Consider the following 22,433-nt stretch of genomic DNA (forward strand, 5'->3'; position numbering starts at 1 on the left):
AGGAGCCTTTCAATCACTTTCAAGCCAAAATTTTTAAAGAACTTTAGACCATAAAAATCCAAGATTATACACTTGACCAATTTCAGTTTTTTCTTATAAAAAAGGAGAAGGGTACACAACATGACAACACAAAGAAGTGATAAAAACAAATAGGATGAAATAAACTAAACTGTGCATGTTTAAATTTGAATTTTGAATGGCTACTCTAGTTTCCAAGAGACTAATAAGACATTTATATGCAAAATATTTAAGTTATATACGTTGACAATATAGTATGATAATTTTCTTACTCTATGTAATTTAATCTACGGAAAAGGGCCAAAATTACCCTTGAACTTTGAAAAATAGTTCATTCATATTCATAATATTATCTTTAGGGCCAATTATCACTTCTGATTATATTATGGAGTCAATTATACCCTTCGTCTAGCAACCCTAATAAGCACGTGGCATCATCTACTTTTCAAAATTATTTTACCCTCAAATAATTTTTTACTCACTAAAATAACTCAATCCGACCCGAATTTTTTTTTTTTTTCAAAGAAAAATAATAAGGAATTATTTTTATATTTTTTGGAAAAATTATCCGTATTATTTTTTTCGAAAAAAAAAAAATTCGGCCGGATTGAGTTATTTTAGTGAGTAAAAAATTATTTGAGGGTAAAATAATTTTGAAGGGCTAGGATGATGCCACGTGGCAACAATGATTAGATGCAGATAATCGACCCCATAAGATAAAGATAACCAGATAATTGGCCCTAAAGATAACGAAGTTATGGATTTACGAACTATTTTTCAAAGTTCAGGGGTAATTTTGGCCCTTTTCCGTTTAATCTATAATAACAAGTTACTTATTAATTATTTTAGGTTACTAATTGATGGTACTAAATAGAATTACCTGCAATAACCTAATTATGCAAATATTTTTTACCCCATCAATACAGCTAAAACGACAGTACTAACACACAATGCATTTAATAAAATTGTTGAAACTTATATGAAGATCACGATTCAAATTTTATCAGATACATAAAATATTAGATGATTTTCTTTTATTGGTTTAAATCTTGATAGACAAAATTACCTCATATTTGTCTTGATTATAAAAAACTATACTGATAAAACAATTGACGTTCGAACTGACCCTCGTATAACAAAGGACAGTACAAACACATTAGTTCCCAAAAAGAAATGCACAAAGGACACTTTTTACTTTACCAACTGTACTGTCAAAAAAACAACTACTTTTACCAAATTGAAAAATCTTCTGACTTGTACATCAATAGTACATCATGACTTTTTCTCCTGTCTTGATCTCGTCAAGGAACAAGCTATTGTTATTACATGTAACATGATTAGTACTAATTAGTTCCTTAATCTCCTCCAAGCTACTATAATCTAATGGATTTTGTTGTGCAACATAACAACCATTTCCACTAATCAACTTTCCTCCACCTTCATTAATCAAGAACTTTGAATTACTCTGATCTTCTGCTTCTTCACCAATAACACCATTATACATATAGTTATGAAAATCCAAATTTGAAACACCATAACTCTCATCAGAAGTAGTAGGACCCACAAAATTATTTTCTTGAATTTGGAGACCAGGGGAAGTACTAGCACTAATGTTTGAGGTACAACTAGCGGATGCAGCAGTGTTCAAGAAAGTACTACTTGATGGGATTGTAGGAATATTGGTTTCATAGCATGGAAAGGTGGTGTTGTTGTTGTTATAGTTTGATGAGACTAATAAGGATGAAGCTTGAAAAAGTGAAAGTTGTTGGCAATAATTATTATTATAAGCATTGGTTATAATTTGGTGTTGATGATGATGATTAAGAGGCCTAATTTTGTGAGATGAAGAGACATATCCCATTAATTTCTTCTTGAGCTTTGTGTTCCAATAGTTCTTGATATCGTTATCTGTCCTGCCTGGTAATTGAGCTGCTATTATTGACCACCTGCACTTGTTTTGTTGGTAATTAGATAGATTACCATAAACATAAAAGCTAATTAACTAGACTTCAATTCTTGAAAGTAATACTCATGCATGCAAGCAGCCAAGCAGAGGTATGACTGTGAGACCGACTGGTTGAACAGATACGAAAGTTGGTCTTCGATTCAAGATTTAAACTTTATCGGTTCAAGTTCGACTTTTATCATATCCCATCCAGGGACGGAGCTAATAGAGCAAAAGGGGTTCACCTGAACCTCCTTTCGCTAGAAAATCACAGTTTTTATATAAAGTCAATTTTTTATGTATATATAGTAGATGATGAACCCTTTTGGTAAAAAAATTACTTCCACCACTGATCCCATCCGATTTATTAGGCTCGAAATCTATTACTTGTACTTATTAGTGAATTTTTTAATGGACAAATTTGAGCTAAAGCTAATAATAACTCGTTCTCTACATCAGCCAGCCTGCTCATAAGCTAATTCATGATTTGAATTTGATGTGTTAGATCTTTTAAAATTTGCAATAGTGAACTCATTACACTTTGATATTATGTGATCACAATTTAATAATGGTTAAATTTTTAGTGGAAGAAGATAGAACTATATGTATAATAATACCTGCTTCCAATGTTAGCATAAAGGCTGCAAATGACTCTGTCTTCTTCATCTGAGAATTCTCCATGTTTAATGTTTGGCCTAAGATAATTTAGCCATCTTAATCTGCAGCTTTTCCCACATCTTCTTAGCCCTAATCACAAACAATGATACAACAAATAAGAGTTAACTAACAAAAAAAAAAAAAAAAAAAAAAAAAAATCAAGACTAGGAAAAAGACCAACAAATCAAGTAAGCTACTCTTTTTTTTTTTTTTTTTTTTAGAATTCAGCACCGGTAAACTCAAAATCTTGAATTTGTCTATCGAGAACCTCAAAAAAACAACTGCAGGGACAGAGCTACAGTTTTACTTACGGGTTCGACATAACCAAGTAAGCTACTTTTTTTTAGAATTCAAAACTCGTAAATTGAAAATTACGAACCTACCTATCAAGAAAGGGAATTAAAATTAATTAAACATACCAGCTTTTTGTGGAAGAGCAATCCAATTTCCACCAGTACCAAATTTCTCAATATACTCTTTTAATTTTGCATCTTCTTCAGGTGACCATGGCCCTTTCTTCACATTTGCCTTATCACAACATGGAGCTCTTCCCATAATTCTTGATCTTAATTTTTTTTTCCCTCCTACTCTCTCTTGATTTTCTCTCTCAAGGATTTTGAAAAATAGTCTAAAGGGTTGGCTTATGAGGAGTGAATTTGGACAGCAATATATATTTATTGAGAGAGATATCTACACAAGTCAAAGAACACACCTTAAATTTCAATTTTATGAAGTTGTCCTACACTATGCTTGAGATTCGACTAAGGGGACCGAAGTTTCCACCATAAAATATTTTACTATACTAGTACTATTATATAACAGAGACATATATATATTTCCACTGATCTCTAAGCTTTATTTACTTGGTCATTTTTTTCTTTTTTCTTTTTTTGTTATAATATTTTTCTGTTACAGTGAAAGTATCCAAAGTCTGCCTAAGTAATGGCGTACAATTCAGCAATTGAATATGATTGGTCATAGCCATATATAGGGCAAGTCATAGACTAATTATCAAATTTGAACCACCAAACAAATACAACAAAACTTAAGAAAGATGATGTATTCAAGATTTTTACTTAATGAGTTTAAGGTCCAGATTTTTATCACTGTCTATTTGATTTAATTGTTCAGTTCGAAATGTATTATTTGTATTTGTATACTAAAAAATTTAATATATATATATATATATATATATATATATATATATATAAAGTTCGAGTCAAAGCTATAGTATTCTCATGAATGCATACCATCTACATCACATAGTGGTGAATTTACACTGTCAATTATAGGTTTACCTGAATTCAGTAACTTTGTCCAAACCCTCTATATATATTACAGCATTCACTAATATTATAAATATTTAACTGTGGACCCCATTATTATTATAATATTAACTTAAGATCGTATAACAACCCATAAACTTGAAATTATATATATATATAAAGTTCGAGTATATAATTCTCATGAATGCATACCATAAACATAGTGAATTATATATATATATATATATATATATATATATATATATATATATATATATATATATATATTATAATATTAACTTAAGATCGTATAACATTCCCATAAACTTGAAATTATAGCATCAACATCTTCAAATGCCCATTATATGAAAATTATTAATCGTTACAAACAAAAATCTAAAAAAATTACTGCGGCAACTAGCACTAATTGAGTACAAATGATGGGATAATATAATCCTGGAACTAATTGATGGTTAATATTCCCGAGTTTATGATATATGTGATTTTTATGAGAAGTTAATGATTTTATATTATAAATATTTTAAGTCGAGAGTAATTTCAAAATTTTACGGACAAAACCGTAGAGTTATATAATATTTTAGCTAATCTCAATTAGGTTATCTTGAGACTTTTGACCTAGGGAGCATTGGAGGCGCGTAGAAACTTGAAATTATTTCCATCACGATTTGATTCAATACGCCTTTGGATCAATTATAGTTCTATTTTTCTAGTTCTTTGTTCTTTTATTCTATTATGGAGTAGTTTTCTCATAGGGTTTCGACAAGACCTATGATTGATTGATCTTTTTAGATTCGATTCTTGTTTTATTGCTTGAATTCGTTAAATGAGTTTTGCATTGAATTGTAGAGCTATTTACTATTGTATTTAATCGAAAGAGGAATACCTTTGTATTATTGTGTCTGGTTTAAATTGGTGATTCTTTTAAGTAATCGAAAGAGCTTCTTGAATTATTGGTTGAACCAAAGAGGAAAATATTCGAGAGATGTTTTCCTTGAGACTATTCTTGCATATGTTCACAGGCTTTTTATTAGTCTTGAACTCATGGATAGTAGTTTTAATTGATTATTGAGATATTCTTGGATGCTTTAATCGGAAGAGGAAGAGTTTTATGAATTATCTTAATATAAATCTAATTTAGCTCATGATTGAATGATTCTGTTGAGTAATCGAAAGAGGTTCTTGAATGATTTATCTTGGGGTTATAAGCTGACGATATTCACGAGAAGTCGTCCAAAGATCTATTTCTATCCATAGTTTTTGAACATTCTCGGGGCTTGCGTTAGTTTAATTTGTGGAATCTGAATAAATAATCGAAGGAGGTTTGTTAGTTTCTTGAGTAAACTAATTACTTATTGATGAATACGAAAGACTCAATAAAATTAAGAAGATGATAAAACGAATCGGAGCTAATTGCTAAAATCATGCATGCATTTGTCTTGTCTACTACCCTTACTTCTCATATAGATTGTAACTTTTGCTTTCGTTGTCAATTATCTTTAATTACAATGTATTCGATAATCGTGGTTTATAACCACAACAAAATAAAGGTGTGATCGCCTGAATAATACCAAGCACGTTTTAGTTGAGTAATCGTTTGTACCAATTCATGTGGGGACGATCTAAATACTATACTATCTTGGACTAGCGAAGCACTTAGATTATCTTGTGTTTTACGCTCGTCACTAATTAATATCTATAACCAAACACGAAATAATATAATCCCACATCTTATTCCAAAATTATTATCTTTATCCCATCAACTGAAAGACCCTTGATAGTATAAAAATATAAAAGATTGTTATTCTAACTAGGCTTGATATGAAGAGCGATCTATTAGAAGAGCGATCTATTAGTGTAAACTAACTCATTTGGTAGTAAAGAAATTTATAATTACCCGTGCACACACTACTAGAAACAAAGATTTTTTTCACCGATATTGAGTGGAGAATCTGTGTTATAAAATATGATTTTTCCACTTCATTTTCACTGAACCAATTCACTGGAAGAACGAACGATAAAAAACAGGTTCCCATTAAAGTGTTGGAAAATTTTCTAATATTTCTGTACGAAGACACTACTTTTTAGTGAGATAGTAGTCAATGTTTAGTAGTTACAGGATATAAATGGACAATACATACATATTAGTTAGCTGTAATGCATGTGGATGAACTTGCTAAACAAAGATTCGTGGCAAAAGATACAGATTAGGCAGACTATTTATATAAAGATTGAACTAACAGATAAAAATTATCGTACATTAGCATCTTATCTACAATAACTCATATTTCTTAATTAATAATTACAGATTTACAGTATAGATCTTCCTCACAAAATGAAACAGGACCCTAGCTACTTGTGTCTATTGACAACATAATCATTACAACTATGCAGTTGGTATGCTAAGTACTATGATCCTATCAAATTAGGTTGTTTCAATTTGACTGACTATTAGATTGACTGTTCAAATAACAGTAACAAGGTTATTAATAAATGTTTCATTATTATTTCTCACTCAATGTTATCCATACAGGGGCTGACTTATTCGGATCTGTGCCTCTTAAGGATGATTAAAGGGAAAGCGCGTCCTACTAGCATATTTTTGATACCTAGTGCTCAAACCTGAGACCGCTCACTAATGATGGAGAGACCTTATTCATCCCGCCACAATTTTTAGTGGTATAAATAACTTTTTTAGTAAACATGGCTTGATAGCCTGTTAAAAAATGGTAAACAACATATTACGATATTACAATAAGTAAAGACATGTTTATTTTCACGTATGATTACCTACTATAACAGTAAACTCACAAAAAATTGTCTTACTATATAATTGAGTTTTACCAACTCTATAAGATGAAAGTCCCAAAATTATTTTTGGTCAGATAAAGAAAATGAATTTACCTTTGTATATAACAAAGAAAGTCACAAACCTTTATCAACATAACCGTAAAGTTGCCTTGTTGAATAAATTATGTCGTTATAGTGTGTAAAGTTTAGTTACTTTACTGTTATAGTGACTAAAATTCAGTTATTTTAATGTGACAAATTATTATTTTTTGGTTATACTGTTATAGTTGAAAAAAAAATACTCTTTTGTGATTATAGAGTGGATACTACAACAACAACAACAACAACATACTCAGTGAAATCCCACAATGTAGGGTCTGAGGAGAGTAAAGTGTACACTGACCTTACCCCTACCTTCCAAGGTAGGGAGGTTGTTTCCGAAAGACCTTCGGTTCAAGAGAAATCATGGTAAAAAAAGGTCAGATAAGGACAAACAATTCAAAGTAGTATGAAATTGAAAATAACGAAAGCGAAAAAGCCGTGATAAAACAGTTTAGAAAAAAAATAGTAACTACAACAAATAAATAAGATAAAGTTTATGAATTTAACTCAATCAAAATATGCTAATGGAGTAAAAATTCTTTAAATCTAAGTCAAGTCCTACTAATGTTATCGGCTAAATTTTCTTCTACAGATAGTGATGTACAGAAATAGGTTGCCATGTGCTAATTAATTGCTACTCTTATCTCAAAAGTCATTTACATATAATTAAAGATGATGTTGAATTTATCTCCAAAAGTACCCCCATTCCCCACAGCTCGCCAAACCCCACCAACCAAACTACCCAATTCCCACTTCATCATTACCCAAAAAAGAGAAATTGCGTACTTGTTAACTTGATACAGGAACAAGTCAAAATTGAACCAAGAAAAAGTCACAATGCTCCACACTAGAAATTTTATTGTGTACTCCAAATTATGTGAATATATAGTAGTAGCATGGTGCACAAACCTAGCCTCTTCTATAATATGGCTTAAAACAATTAACAACAATTATTAATTATCTTGAATGGTCTCTTTTCCTTTATTTATAATCAATGTACATTAGGAAAGGAACTTATCAAACGTCAACAGAAAAACAATGCACAAAATTTCTTCTGAAAAGTATATTATATAGCAGGATTGACATAAAGAAAAATTATAGTTTCGTGAACCTGGAAAGTTCTACCATTTAGACAAAGTCATGTCGACACTAGTTATGAAACTACAGTATATGGGATTTGAATAAAGGTTAATATCACTTTGGTCCCTCAATTAGATAAATTTTAATTTTAATCCTTGTAATATCTGATTAATCATTTTAATTTTCAATTAATTAAACGTGCTCTTTTGAATAAAGTGCTAGCTATAATCAATGTCTAATAGAAAAGAAACATATCAAGCGTCAACAGATCAAATAACAATATATGAAATAATGAAACATCTTCTGAAAAATATATTGTATCGCACAATTAACACTAAGATAAAATTGTAAGTTCGTGAGTCTGAAAATTTCGTCATTTAGACTAAGTCATATGCACACTAAATATGATCAAACTTAACTATGTGGATTTGAATAATGTCCCATTATCCCACCCTCCCCCGTTATGGTGTGTAAGTGTAGAAACGTTGGCGACTTTGCCTCCCTATAGTCAAAGGCTTCAAATAAAAAGGAAAAAGTAAAAACAAAAACAAGCGAAAGTTCAAAATTAATTTGATAGGCCTAAGTTGAACACACATACACATACACACACATATATATAATATACTTTATTGAAATGTGTTAGCATGTAACCATCAATCAAAATATATATAATATTATAAACCCTAAGGTTCTATACGTTCATTATAGATGATGTTTTTAAAATTTAACTTCTTATGAGCCCTATCAGAATAAGTTTAAAATGCCATGCTATACTCAAGAAAATACCAAAAGACGAACTAGGGAGGACTTTCTATAATAAGGACAGTGAAGGTGTGTTTAGTGCCTAATTATTTAAGTTGTATTAATTTCCAGAGTCCATTGTTTAACCAATAATCGAACTTAATCAAGGCAAAGCTTCATGGTGTGTAGGGAGAGGACGTAGACTTGAAAATATGAGGTTCGGATGTTCGGTTAAATGTGACACAAATTGATGATTATCCAGTGGGTTTCTTTAACCAAGCCACTGCTCATGAGTCGCCGGCTCATTCTTCAACAGGCACGCAGTTAGTGTCATGACTCCTATCATTGTTTGGGAGCTTACAGTTTTAGTTCTATTTCACCATATCGGCCACTATATGATGTACACCAAGTTTTTAGCAATAAATTCATCTTACTTTCTTATGACAATTTAACATGCGTTTTACCCATTCCTTTATCATGAAATCCTCATTATGCATTTTAAAGTTCTCTTTTTCAATTTGAAGTTCTCTGAATTTAAGTTAAAGTATAATTATTTGATACCCCATTAAGCAAAATGTGTAAAATATGTTATGCATGGATTGATTTGATGCATTAAATTTTTCCATAATATAGTGACTAAGGTAACTTCCTTTGAAATTTTTAGAGTAATTGGATATGCCTAAATTTGGATCGGAGATATTGCCAAAACTTTGCATGGAAAAGAACGAGCCAAAGATTTGACTTAGAAGAGACTATTAAGGAGATGACTGTCTTTATGGGACCATTAGATTTGAATTAGACACCACTTAAGATTATATTAAAATAAAATAATGTCAGTAATAATTTTGTAAATACGCAAACCAATAGAATATGGATAGCTGTCAGATAAAAAAAGGGAATACTAGCATTTCTAGTCCCTCAAATATTAACAAATTTTAACTTGGTCTTTGTGATTTTTGGTTGAGCATATTTGACTTTTAATTAATTGATATTTACACTTTTGATCATTCAAAGTGTATATGAATCTTCACAGAGTTAACAAATTATTAAGTGTTAAACTATTCAATTATAGATGTTATGTTACATATTTCTCATTTGAACATTTTAGAATTTGAAGGTTAAATATGTTTATCCAAAATGTTATTAAAACGAAAATCCGAGGGACCAAAAATAATTATTCCTTAAAAAAAAAAAAAATTGCCAGAGCAATGACTTTTTCTACATTATAGTGTGGTCCAACTATAAAATCTAGATCACAAATTTAGGGCGGGGGAAAAGGGGTGGGGGTCCCATCTATAATATTATTATTGACATTTATAACGATTGGAGCATAATTTTGACCTTCTCCATTTTGTACTGCTAATAATTTTTCTAGCAAATGTTAGTTGCTACTATTATTGGACCATTATGAAAAGCATCAAACTCTGTAGGATGATTGATTTATTTATTTTTCAATTAATTAAACCTTTCGTGTGATAAAGATAGAGAAATATAAATTACTAAATAATCAATCGGTGGCGATCAAATCTCTTGATTTGTTTTTCTTTTCAAATAATCTTTTAACATTTCGTGTAAAATTTGATTAACTATTTGGGTTTGATTGAGAAAGGACAAATTTAATAAGCCTCTATTTGGATAGTCGTTACTCATGGTTTCATAATGTAGAGTATGATATTATATACTCCAATATGGTATTGTATTGTATTAATGAATATAATGTTTGTATACACAAAAGATCGTTTAATGTGGTTTAGTTACATTTTGGCCAAATACATAGACGCCCCCTAAAGTTGACAGAATAAACTTCCATTTAGGCACCTCTCTATAATCCATATTCTAGCTATTTCCTTTTCTGTTTTTCTTCTCCACTAACAAATACACCTTCTGAATAGAAGAGCCTTTAATATGTACCGATGAGATGAGGAGGTGCTAGTCTGCAGTGGCGGAGCCACAAGAAAAAAAATACTGTTTTTACAAGGTTAAAATTATTTTATATATATATATATAGTAGATGTTCAAACCGCTTAGGCTTCTTTGTCTGTTTACTTATTTATATTTTGAACCCCCTTGGTGAAAATCCTGACTGTGCCACTGCTAGTCTGTGTTGAGTTTCTATAATATTGATGAAGGTTTGTTAATGGTGAAAATCTAAAGAGAGAGAAGACATGGGAAAAGGAATAAGACAAAAGTAAAAATAGGAAATAGACTACACATGTCATCGTTTAGTTGGGCGTTTTGCCACATCAGTTGTGTGCCAACTTTAAGGGGTTGTGTATGTATTTGCCTAACATTTTTATTGTTTGTTTTTATTGTATGTGATAAGATATCCTACCTTGTGTTTTGATGATTTGCCAAACTCTTGAGGAACCGGATAGAGACCAAGTCCCTTGACTGTTGTACAGGTCAACGATACAGCTGTAAAGGCTAGGGGTGGGCATGGTACGGTATTGGAAAGTTTGGTATGATAATTTCGCTTTTTGATTTTTAAAAATACTATACCATTACCGTACCAAATTAATTCGGTATGGTTCGGTATTTTTAAGTTCGATTTCGGTAGTTTTCGGTATGGTAAATCGGTAACCATAGTTTGTTCGATAATTACGACTTCGGCTATTGAAGAATCATCTCAATTATATTGTACCAACACCTTACACATGTAAATTTATTCATTCAAAAGAAGCACAATTAATCTCCGTGGTAAATCAATTACACAAAAGAGCATTTCAATTAACATAGATTAATCAAAATTTTAATGTTTAAACAATTAATTTTGTACTAATACTTGTTTATATATTTGTTAGTAGTAAAATACTAATATATATGACTTGCATATGTACCTATATACTTCAGTATGGTATTCAGTATTTCAGTATATTATTTATAAATACCAAATATCATACCGAATACCGAACTTTTTAAAAATGCATATCAAATACCGTACCAAATACCATAATATCAAAATCACAGTATAAAAAATTTTGGGTTTCGATATGGTAATCGGTATATACCATACCATGCCCACCCCTGTAAAGACTGCCGCATCTTACCGATAGCGCGCATACGAAAGATCACAGTAGAGAGGACCAAAAGGTGTATTGTCCCTATCCCCTATCATATGATTTTCACATGCTCTCCAACATATATGCAACATGTTAGAAGGTTTAACCTCACCTTTTCAGAATAAAAAAGGATTATTGTGCTTTTAAGAGGCAGCCGCCACTCCTTCCAAAGTGCTCATTCAAAGATCAAGCTATAACAACTAAAGGAACCAGTTTCGTATTCAGTGTCTATGTCTTGGGTTCTTTTAGTTGTTAGATCTTTGTCTTTTGTTCTTTAATTGTATTCCTTCACAGCTTTTCAAGAAGTGTAATAGTAGGACAGATCTGCAACCCTTATTAGTTTATGTTAGTCAAGGTGTGATTGGATTCTTGGTTAGAGTTAGTTAAGAGTTGTCTTTGCAATAGAGTCATTATAAAGGGCTTACAATAGATGTATTGTAAGGGGTAGGGATTAAGAGTTTAATTCCTATGTTGCAAAAGGTTATAATCTAAAATTGCTCTGTTTAGTGAAGTTGGAAATCCTATTGGAGTAGGTCATGGTTTTTAATCCCTTGAGCAAGGAGTTTTCCACGAAAACATCTTGTGCACATTTACTTTCTGTCATTCATCTGAGGGAACAGATAGAGAACCTGATTCTCTATACTATTTGGTGGACTCGTTTATTCTATCAGTATGATACTGTTTAACAACATGTAAGTTTACTAAAATACCTTTAACTTAATTACAAACTAGTTTGTGTATGTTAATAAAACTAGGGTAAAGGATAAAATTGAAACTTTAAAAAATAAGTAGGTGATGGTTGGGGGTTGATGGGTGGGTGGTGGGTTGATAGGGGTAGAGGTGGTGGTCTTGGGGGTGGGGGGTGGGGTGATGTGTGTGTAGTGGCGGGGTGAGGTTAAGGGTGGGGGTATAATGGATAAATGAAATGCATAACCACGCAATCACTAAATTCGTGATTACAAAAATTGTGCTTTTCCATGGTTATGTAACCACGTAATTACAACGAATTTACAATACCATACGACATAATTTAAATAACAATAAAAACAAACATGATTTCATAAAAAACAATACAATAATGAAGCATGGAAAACAACCGTCCAAACATGGATAACCAATGAAGCCCTTTCTAGAGTCATGGCTATAGTTACGTCGATTAATCAACTAGTACGGAGTTTGTCTACTACGATTAAGTATTCAAGTCAGTATTTATTACCTATTAATTTTGCATTTTTAAAGCTATTCAATGCACGGAAGAGGGGAAAAAAGAAGAATTACTTTTTAAGGGTAAATATTTATCCGTGCAAAATATTTATATCAAACTAAATTAATTTACCATGGTTAAGTAAATTAATAAATTGAAAATATTAAAGATGGTTAAGTGATACTCCTTTCATCTCATTTTTAACTGTCGCTTTAACTATTTTTCACGATCATTAAGGAAAACAATAAATATATAATTTATTAAGTTACCCCTATTGGTTATAGATGTCAATGTACATTTAGGGATCTAATACTAATAAAAATGTACCTAGCTTGTAAGTACATGTATTGTGATATGTCTTTTTTTTTTTTTTTTTAACAAGAGAATCCGCAGCTGCTACCCTTCGGGTGCACACAAGGTAAACTTCACTCCAGTGTAATAACCGGCAAATCACATAGAAGAGGTAAACCGCACTAGGTAAGTCTCGTGCGACGAGCTCGACCGAGAAAGCATGTAGGGGGTTCGAACTTGAGACCCCTATTTGGGAGATCACCTGCTCTGTCGCTTAACCAACTCAGTCACCCTTGCAGATTAGATATGTCATCAATATAATGAGAATGCATGAAAACTGCCGGTCAAAACGCTTAGAAAATATTGCTCAATGAAATGGAAGTTCTTTATGTTCATGTACGGATTGCATATTGCTAGTTTATAACTACATATGCAGGGTGGTTGAACGCTATCCAAATAACCACCTATAATTGTCGCTAACAATTAAGAGAACAAAAGGACAAAAAAATATTGGGGAAGGGTGAGTGGGAAGGGGGGCGGGGCTGTTGATTAACTTTGTGATTTTATATGTATTGGACTTGGAACATGTTAGTTAAAGTTACTTTACCTACCAATTCTTTTGATAAGTGTATTCTTTTAATCTTCTTTTTTTCATCTAATGATTGTTTTGTACTCCTAAACCAACTTTCACCAACATTTTAGTTTACGTACGTCTTATTCCATTCATAACGGTTTTACTACTGCTACTACATATTTATAGTACTATAAGAATTTAATTATCACAAATCAAAAGAAAAAATTGATAGGTTAAAATTTCATTCATTGAAGCTTTGCCCCTTTTAATTGACATATTTTTGTTTCTTTTAAAATAAAATTTGTTAAAAAAAGAGTCCATTGGAAAATTAAGGTTAAAAATACTTTTAGTGGTTGAAGAGACATTGGTCAAATTAAAGATTAATAAAAAAAATGAAGCTAATTAGCTAATAAAATCTTAGGTGATATCATGGTGTGATTACTGATGAATGCAAAATCTATCATGGTGTTATCACAATTCGTATGCACACACACGCATAATACTCGTAAACTTAGGATATGCTATTCAATCATCTCCTTCTCAATCATCTTTCTATAATATATATAAAATTAAGAGCCAATCGAAGAACTTTTAGATACCATCCTAAAATGCCCATTCTCCAAAATTTCTGGTGCATATGGGAAAAAAAAATTAATTTAATATTATTTATATGTGTTGAATCTAAAACACCTTTGACGAAATTCTTGATTTCTTTGTTGATTAAGTTGTACGGTTCCCATAGTATACTTATATGTACAACTAATTGGTTCCATGATATTGTGCTTTGCAGTCCAAGTTAAACCACAAGAATAACTAAAAACGTATGTACCGTCTCTAAATCTTAGGTTATCCCTGTCATAAAATCATGTTGTAAAAATTCTTAGTGAAGTTGGATAAGTCTGGTTCCCTTGAATGTGACTCTTTCTTTTCTTAACGTGGAATCTTGAATTGAAAAATGATACCAAACAAAGGAAAATATTTTAATAACAAACTACATGTTACGTGTGGAGGTACGTTAAGATTAACGTACGTGGTCAAGCTATATATAACTAATTATGATTGTGAGTGTAGCAAATTTGACTTTGGTTCTTTTAATTTATTCATTTCGTTTTTTTTTTTTTTTTTCATGTGTTATTAAGAGCCTAGTTGTTTCTCACCATATATATTTAATTAAGCATTTAGCTTATGCTACCATATATGGTGTTGTTCATAGGTATTAAATCATATTTTTTGAACCACAAAGTTTAGGACAATTTTTGGTAGAAGGTAGTTGACATTTAGATGTAGGAGATAACCATATCTGAATTAAATAAATACTTTTACCAAATTGAGTAAATGTGTGAAACCTAGCTACTTATGCTTGAAAATGGTGTCCTTAAAGAAGAAAAAAAAACTTGCACAAAAATAGGAGAGAAGCATGGCAAAATGCCCAATGGGTCAGCGACCTTAATTTTATTTTTTTATTTTTTTTTAAAAGAGAAGTATGGCAAAATCAGAATTTTCACTAACGGTGTTTGAATGTGTTCAAGAATTAATATATATGAAAAGAAAAGTATCACCAAAAGTTGTGGTGGGATGGATGGGACCCCACCAACCTTAATCAAAGGTATTGGATTCGAGTCATGACCATTAAAAAAATCCCGCTAGGCAGCGCTTCTCCCTATAATAAGCCTTATACACGGTGCGGATCCAGATTAGTCGGGATTACAATACGGGTGCCAATACTAAGTGGGAAACCAAAAAAAGTATGAAAAAATATATATTTTGACCTATATACACACCGCACTCGAGTTTATGTGGCTCCATCATAGAAATCTTTTAAATCAGAAAATCACCTGAAATAATAAATCACGTCTATTTTGAATTATTTAACAAAAATTCTGAATCGGCCAATGAAAGATACCGGTAGATATGTAGAACAAACAACAACTTGAATTTCATTTGAGGAGGAATAAATCACGAAGATAAAAGGGGGAAAAATGGTTGAAGGAGTGAAGGACGAAGGTTAAAAATAACCTTATTTAGTTTCCATTTCATAGAAATTAAATATTAAACTTCCAAATTAAAATCCCTATAATTTAGCTGAACGTGAATCAATCCCAAACTAAACTCTTCCTATTTTTTTAGGCAGAATATTTATCTTCCATACTTCATACAATAATTCTAAAGAATAAAAAAATTGTTCCTTTCCTTTTTAAATGTTTTTTTCCTATTTTCTTAATACATGTAAAATTTATAGCATAAATCCACATGGTATTTTCGAAATTTATACCATAAATATACTTAGTACTTTTGAAAAAATATATTTATAGCATAAATATATATGGTATTTTCTAAATATATATTTATACCACAAATATACGTTGTATTTTTATAAAAATATATTTATAGCATAAATATACATGGTGTATTTGCAAAAATATATTTATACTATAAAGTATACATGTTATTTTTATAAAAATATAGTTATACCATAATACATGGTATTTTTTCAACTGAAAAATATTTTATATGTAAAAACATTTATCGAAATATGCAAATGTTACCTTTATATCTCATAAATTTATAACAGAAAAAAATGCAACTGTTGGATGAAAACATGTCATATGAAAGATGCATCAACGGTAAAATAACATTAACAACTCGTTTTGGTATAGGAAGAGAGAGAAACGAGTATACATAATAATAGGAGAATAAAAAATGAATCCTTGATTAGTGGACTTATTCTTTTCAAATATTTTTTTAACTGTATGGATTTTTCTAAAATATATACTGAAAATTATAAAACCTGCTATTTTTGCGGAACACTAATAATTGTGCTAATTATGTGCCTAAACTTAATGACAAACGATGTCATTTGAAATAGGTGTAAAAGACAATTGAATTAACTGCTTGCTTCAACAAAGACGGTGGCCCAATTGTATATGGGCCGGGTCTGAGCTATCCCCTAACACGCCTCCTCCTCCTCCTCTCTCTATCTCACATTCTCAGAAACCCTAACCCGCCGCTACCTCCTTCTCTCATACATTCTCATAAATCTTAACCCGCCGCCATGTCTAACTCACTATGTTCTATTTGTTTCGCCACATGAAAAATGTCTCTTGTATGTTCTACTGTTTCCAACCCATTTGCTTCTATTGCTACTGTTTCCAACCCCATTCCTTCTATTGATGTTGTTTCCAATACCATTCCTTCTACTACCACCACTGTTAAGGACACCATCAATCCATCTACATCCACCACTATCAGCCTTAGCACAAATCTTATTTCTGATTACACAGATTTTGATTATGGTGGTCATTACGACCACAACAATGGGTTCGATGATGAGTTCAACCAAGAGGCTGAGTTGGTTTTCCTGCAGAACAACAACAACCGCATCCTCCTCCTGCCATTCCTGTGCAACAAAGAACAACAACAAAATTAGGGGCCTAAAGCTGATATTTAACAAGAGCCTATGTTTTTTTATTTCACACTTGTTATTTATAGTGTGGTATTTTTTAAAAGTTTAAAGTCTTTAACTTCACATAGTAATATTATTGCTTATTATTTATACTAGAAGGATTAATTCAAGTTAATAAGATGATAACCATGTGTTTGCAATACAATTCGTTGGATGATGTTGTATAAAATTGTATTTCTTATGAAGATGCAAATAGCTTAATTCAAATTCTATAATATTTCTACCATAAAGAATAGACAGTTTGTCTTTCCTTTTTTTTTTTTCTATAAAGATTTTTTACTTTTTATGTTTCTACAAACTACAATATTATCTAAGCGAAAATAAAATCATAAAATTCACTATTAATTAAAAAAATTGGAGCCTCAAACTTTTGGGGGCCTAAAGAAAATGCTTCGCTAGCCTCCCCCTCGAGTCACCCCTGATTTTGGCATGAAGTTCAGTTAAACAAAATCTTGCCCATAAACGGTACCTTTGTTCTTCGAATTTCAATAATCTAGCACACGATTCAACATCTAAATCTACTTCAATATAATTGAGCTCAAATTTGAAACATAAGTCCTAAATATCATAAACAAACAAATTTGAGCTAACAATCTTAAACAATGATAAACTATGGTTAAATCCATCTCTTTGCATACGCCATCATAGTCGTTTAAACCCAGCAATTTGTGCTTCAGTTAAAAGACGCAGGTTATTTCTGATTACCCTTTTGAGTATATTATGATTTTATCTACTTTTCTGTACCATGTTTGTGGTTCTTGATACTGAATTATTGATGCTATGCTTGTAGTTTGGTTCTTGATATTGATTTTTTTTTAGCTATGAGAGTCTTTGAATGCAAAGAATGTGAGTGTTTTTTCTTCAAATCTTGATTATTTTTGGTTGATGTGCGATAAGGGGAATGGGTAAGGTCGTTTGAGGGAGTTCAAAATTTAATATATATCTAAAATAAAACATCTAAAGAGTGCTCAACTAATCACCCTTGAGCCTACGTGGCTCTGCCATTGAGAATGATATGTGAAGCTTATCTCTTAAAGCAATAAACCACGTCCACTTTAATTTGAATTACATATAAAATTCTGAATCTGCCTATAAAATATACCACTAAAAACAAACACCAGCGTGAATTTCAATTGAGGAGACATTTTTTTGTTAAACAAATACTACTGATATATTAATATATATCTATAATACTACTGATATATTAATATATATCTACAAAATTACATTAGAGTTTGTGGCAGTCGTCCCATTAACATTGTAACACCTTGTACCTTCTAACTAATCTTTATTTATGAATCAGGGACTTAGAGACCAAGGCGGGGAGAGTTGGGATTGAAAAATTGCCTCAGGACGGTAAATTGATGTTTTACGTCACTTATATGGGTTGTACATTCATGTACAGGCCGTACTTTTAGGACGTACCTCACCAAGGAAGATTTGAGGTTTCTAGAATTTCCCATTCCAGGTACGGTCAAGTTATACGAGTCGTACAAAATTGTACGATGCGAACTTGTCACCGTACGGTCAAGTTGTACGGGATGTACTTCTAGCCCATACCTTACCAGAGAAAAATTGAAGTTACTGGAAATTGCCATTCCAGGTACAGCCACAATGTACGGGCCATACATGGTGCCCGTACATTTTCCCGACTCAGCAAAAGTATAAATACGCATTGTTCAGTCTTTTATGTATTTACATATTCTCCAAGCCCTAGAACAAAGTCATTCTCCTCCCATCATTCTCAAACATCAAGGTAACTCCAAGCCTTTCAAGTGAATTCTAACATCTATCCATGATTTCTAAATAAGAATTCACTATTCCTAACCTATGGTTTTCAAGAAAATCCATCACAAGGATTCGGGACTAAGGCTTTTGGACTTCTTCTCAAAGTTTAGAACTTTAATATAAGTTTTGGAGCGTTACAGGTATGTAGGGTTTCTATCTACGTGTGGGAACATCATTATTCTTCCCACGCCATGGTCTTTCATGATTATATGAAAGTTCACCAAAACTAGGGTTCTAGACATATTCATGATAACCCTAAGTACATGTACCATGATATACTATATTTGTATTAATAGTTGTGTTCTTAATATTCTCTTTTAGTTATTGAGAATCTGTCAGCAATCCATGAAAACCTATACGTTGCATTTTATGGGTTCTTAAATGCAAGTTGATAACTATTACGATTAATCCATTGAAAATCCCACATGCTTCCACGTTTCACACAATTTATACATATATTAGCATCCATGTTCACGTTAAACCATAGTTATATACCATGTTACAAGTCCTGTTTATGTAATTCATGGGCTTCTAAGCCAATTATATCCATGTTTATGTTTTGGGAGTTGCACAAATTACCGAGAAGGTTTAATACTTGAAACTACATATGACAGCGTAGGATAAGGATCGCTCTGCCCAGTTAGGACGATTCCTTCGTGTTCCCCATTGCGGGATATTGGATCAATTCATGTCATGTTCATGTCTCGTACTCCCAAGAAGGTATGAGATGGCTTAGCTGATCGGGCATAGATCAGACGCCACATGCTTACATGTTGGTTACATGTTGGTTATACTAATACACTCCTACAGATATCTTTACAGACTTAAAATACTTTATTCATGTTATACACATTAATGTCAGATGATATTCATGTTCATGTTCAGCTTACAAATACAGTTTCAGTTCTATTATTCCATGTGCCATGTTTATTTCATTTAGTTGTTTTATATACCAGTACAATTCCAGTGTACTAACGTCTCCTTTTATTGCTTGGGGGGCTAAAATGCAGGGATTGACTTATAAGATAACGGATCTGCTCATTAGCACTATTGCTCGTATCAGCTATTGGTGAGCCCTATGCCATTCGGGGTGTTATCTTTATTTTTCTTTCATGTTAGTTATACAGTTAAGGTATGCCGGGGGCCTTGTCCCCGTAAGGAGTTTAGCAGTCAGACTCATGTCAGAGGTTTCATAGACTAGTTTAGTATTGTCATGTCAGAAGTTCAGAGTTGTATAGCTAGTGTTGGGTCAGTACTTACATATTTTCAAACTATTTCTGCATCATGATTTAAACAAAAAGATTTCCATTAATATTTATGATGTCTCATGTTATTTAGACCATCCACGTTTTAAAAGTGTATTCCGTATTAGTTCATGCCCCATATTGATTCATCAAGCCATGTGGTTCGCTCGGTCACATGCAGCAAGGCACCGAGTGCCGTGTTACGCCCATGCCATGGTTCGAGGCGTGACAAAGAATGTTCTGGGCTACCACCCATTTGGGCATTACATAGCAAAACTTCACGTTCATATGCAATTCTTTACATGTCTGCCCAAAACACACTATTAACAAACATAGGAGGAATTGCTTTCAAAATTCTCACCTTCCTTGGCCAAAAGGTCGGCTACTTTGTTTTGCTCCCTATAGCTATGATTTGGTATCGGATGTCCCAGAGCTCTCATCAATGACCTGCATGATAGGCAGATGTCCCTCTTTGATCATTGTAATTACCTCAGTTGAGTCAGTGTTGATCTCCAGAGGCATTAGATTATTTTCCAAAGGCAATTCGGAATCCCATAATAATGGTTGTTAATTCATCAAGATTATTAGTGGTACGAGGAAGACCTTTCATATAGCCTAAAATACAATTTCCCCTACTGTTCTTGATAACTCCACCTATACCCCCTTGTCCTGGATTCCGTGAACCCTTAGTGGTCTTTGATTAAGGTCCATACCCCGAATAAATTTATACCTTGTACCAAACATGGATAAAAATTATCCCTTATACTGGATTATTTTATACCATGAATAAAATAATCCATATATGTAAATAAGTCCGGGATTATAATGTAGGACTAGCAACCAAACGACCCCTTAGTGTTAAGTTTGTAGGAACTGGGTTCAGGATGTTCCCATTTAACGAATATTTTTGTTCTAATGTTAGCATGGGTGTTATAGGTGCATACTTTGGAACACTCTGGCTTGACTATAGAGATTAAAGAAGAAAGAGGGATGGTCGTGCTTGCCATTGAATAAGTTGCTATTTCTATTTAGCCAAATACCCCAGATTCATGCTAAGAAAGAAAATGAATAATAATACTTCGTTCATGAAGATAATATAAAAAATGATTAAAATAATTAGTAATTTTGATGTGAATAGCAATAGCAATTGTTTCATGATATATAAAACATTAGATAGCTAATACACCTAAAAAGTTATAGCCAAACAAAAGTCTTCTCTCCAGATAATAATTACGTTAATCTTCAATATTATTTATTACTTTTGGTTTCATTCAAAATTCAACGGATATTGACTTTGTATATAGTTTCTAGATCATCATATGTTCCATAATTGTGTTTCATTGGTTATTGTTAGATTATATAGTTGATAACTACTTTTAGGTAAAAATCCCAATTACTCTTCCAATTAAATGTAATCCAAATGAATAGAAAAATTGGAAATTGGTTGTTTGAAAATGAAGTTGAAAACTTGAAATCATATAGATAGGAGCAAAAGATAGTTGAACATAATTCGGTGTCTGATATCCATATTGGGCTCGACCAAAATTCAGATTTGCGCAGAAAAGTCACACATTGAGGGTTAAAGTGCTTCCTAACAAAGGCAACTCCGTACTACAATCGAACATAATTGCTCAAACATATATGATAATTTATACATAGAAAAATACAATAATCTTAATTGGAAACAGATAATAATTTGCTCAAACTTGTCATCAACTTTTTATTCCATTTTGGTCTTACTAATAACTTTCATACACTGATATACTAGCCAACAATAATTTTTTTCCAAAGATAGTCTAAACTTTAAATGAAATAAAATGTGCATTCTGATAATTAAGTTTGGAAGGTTAGCTCGGAATCATTGCAGATGATTCAATTTTTCACTTCATGTCCAATTTTCTTTTAAGAAAAATAAAAATGAGTTTTTTTGGGAAGGGGGAAGAGTGGTTGGGTTTTAAACTTCAATCCAACTGTATATTGGCCCAACATATATGAGTTTTGACCTATATCTGTACCTGGGCTATACCAGCTTGTCTGGTCAAATATCCAATTTTGGGACCAATATTTAAGTTGTAGTCGAAGTTGATATACTTTTCTTTTTGCAAATATGTCCTCTTTGAAATTATTTCAGACGTACGGAATTGAAGTTACAAAAATTTGTGTCTGAACTTTGGTAAACTTCGGACATTTTTGC

The 22,433-nt window shown here is 31.9% G+C and overlaps 1 protein-coding gene across 1 annotated transcript; it reads right to left on the minus strand.

Annotated features, from left to right (window-relative positions):
• Window positions 1-1,071: 1,071 nt before the first annotated feature.
• On the minus strand, window positions 1,072-3,344 carry LOC132057341 (transcription factor RAX2). Its single transcript, XM_059449903.1, has 3 exons — window positions 3,040-3,344; window positions 2,581-2,710; window positions 1,072-1,964 (listed from the first exon to the last, which is right to left on the minus strand). The coding sequence occupies exons 1-3, from the start codon at window positions 3,173-3,175 to the stop codon at window positions 1,280-1,282; spliced, it is 951 nt and encodes a 316-aa protein (XP_059305886.1). The 5' UTR covers window positions 3,176-3,344; the 3' UTR covers window positions 1,072-1,279.
• Between the last annotated feature and the right edge of the window lie 19,089 nt (window positions 3,345-22,433).

Source organism: Lycium ferocissimum, chromosome 5, assembly GCF_029784015.1.
Source record: "Lycium ferocissimum isolate CSIRO_LF1 chromosome 5, AGI_CSIRO_Lferr_CH_V1, whole genome shotgun sequence".
Taxonomy (NCBI): Eukaryota; Viridiplantae; Streptophyta; class Magnoliopsida; order Solanales; family Solanaceae; genus Lycium; species Lycium ferocissimum.

Bases quoted from the DNA above. Each gene is read 5' to 3' on its own strand.
- LOC132057341 (XM_059449903.1), bottom strand. From the start codon at position 3,175: ATGGGAAGAGCTCCATGTTGTGATAAGGCAAATGTGAAGAAAGGGCCA. The intron at 2,711-3,039 runs GTATGTTTAATT...GTTTGTGATTAG, and splicing joins TGCTCTTCCACAAAAAGCTG to GGCTAAGAAGATGTGGGAAA. The intron at 1,965-2,580 runs GTATTATTATAC...AAACAAGTGCAG, and splicing joins TATGCTAACATTGGAAGCAG to GTGGTCAATAATAGCAGCTC.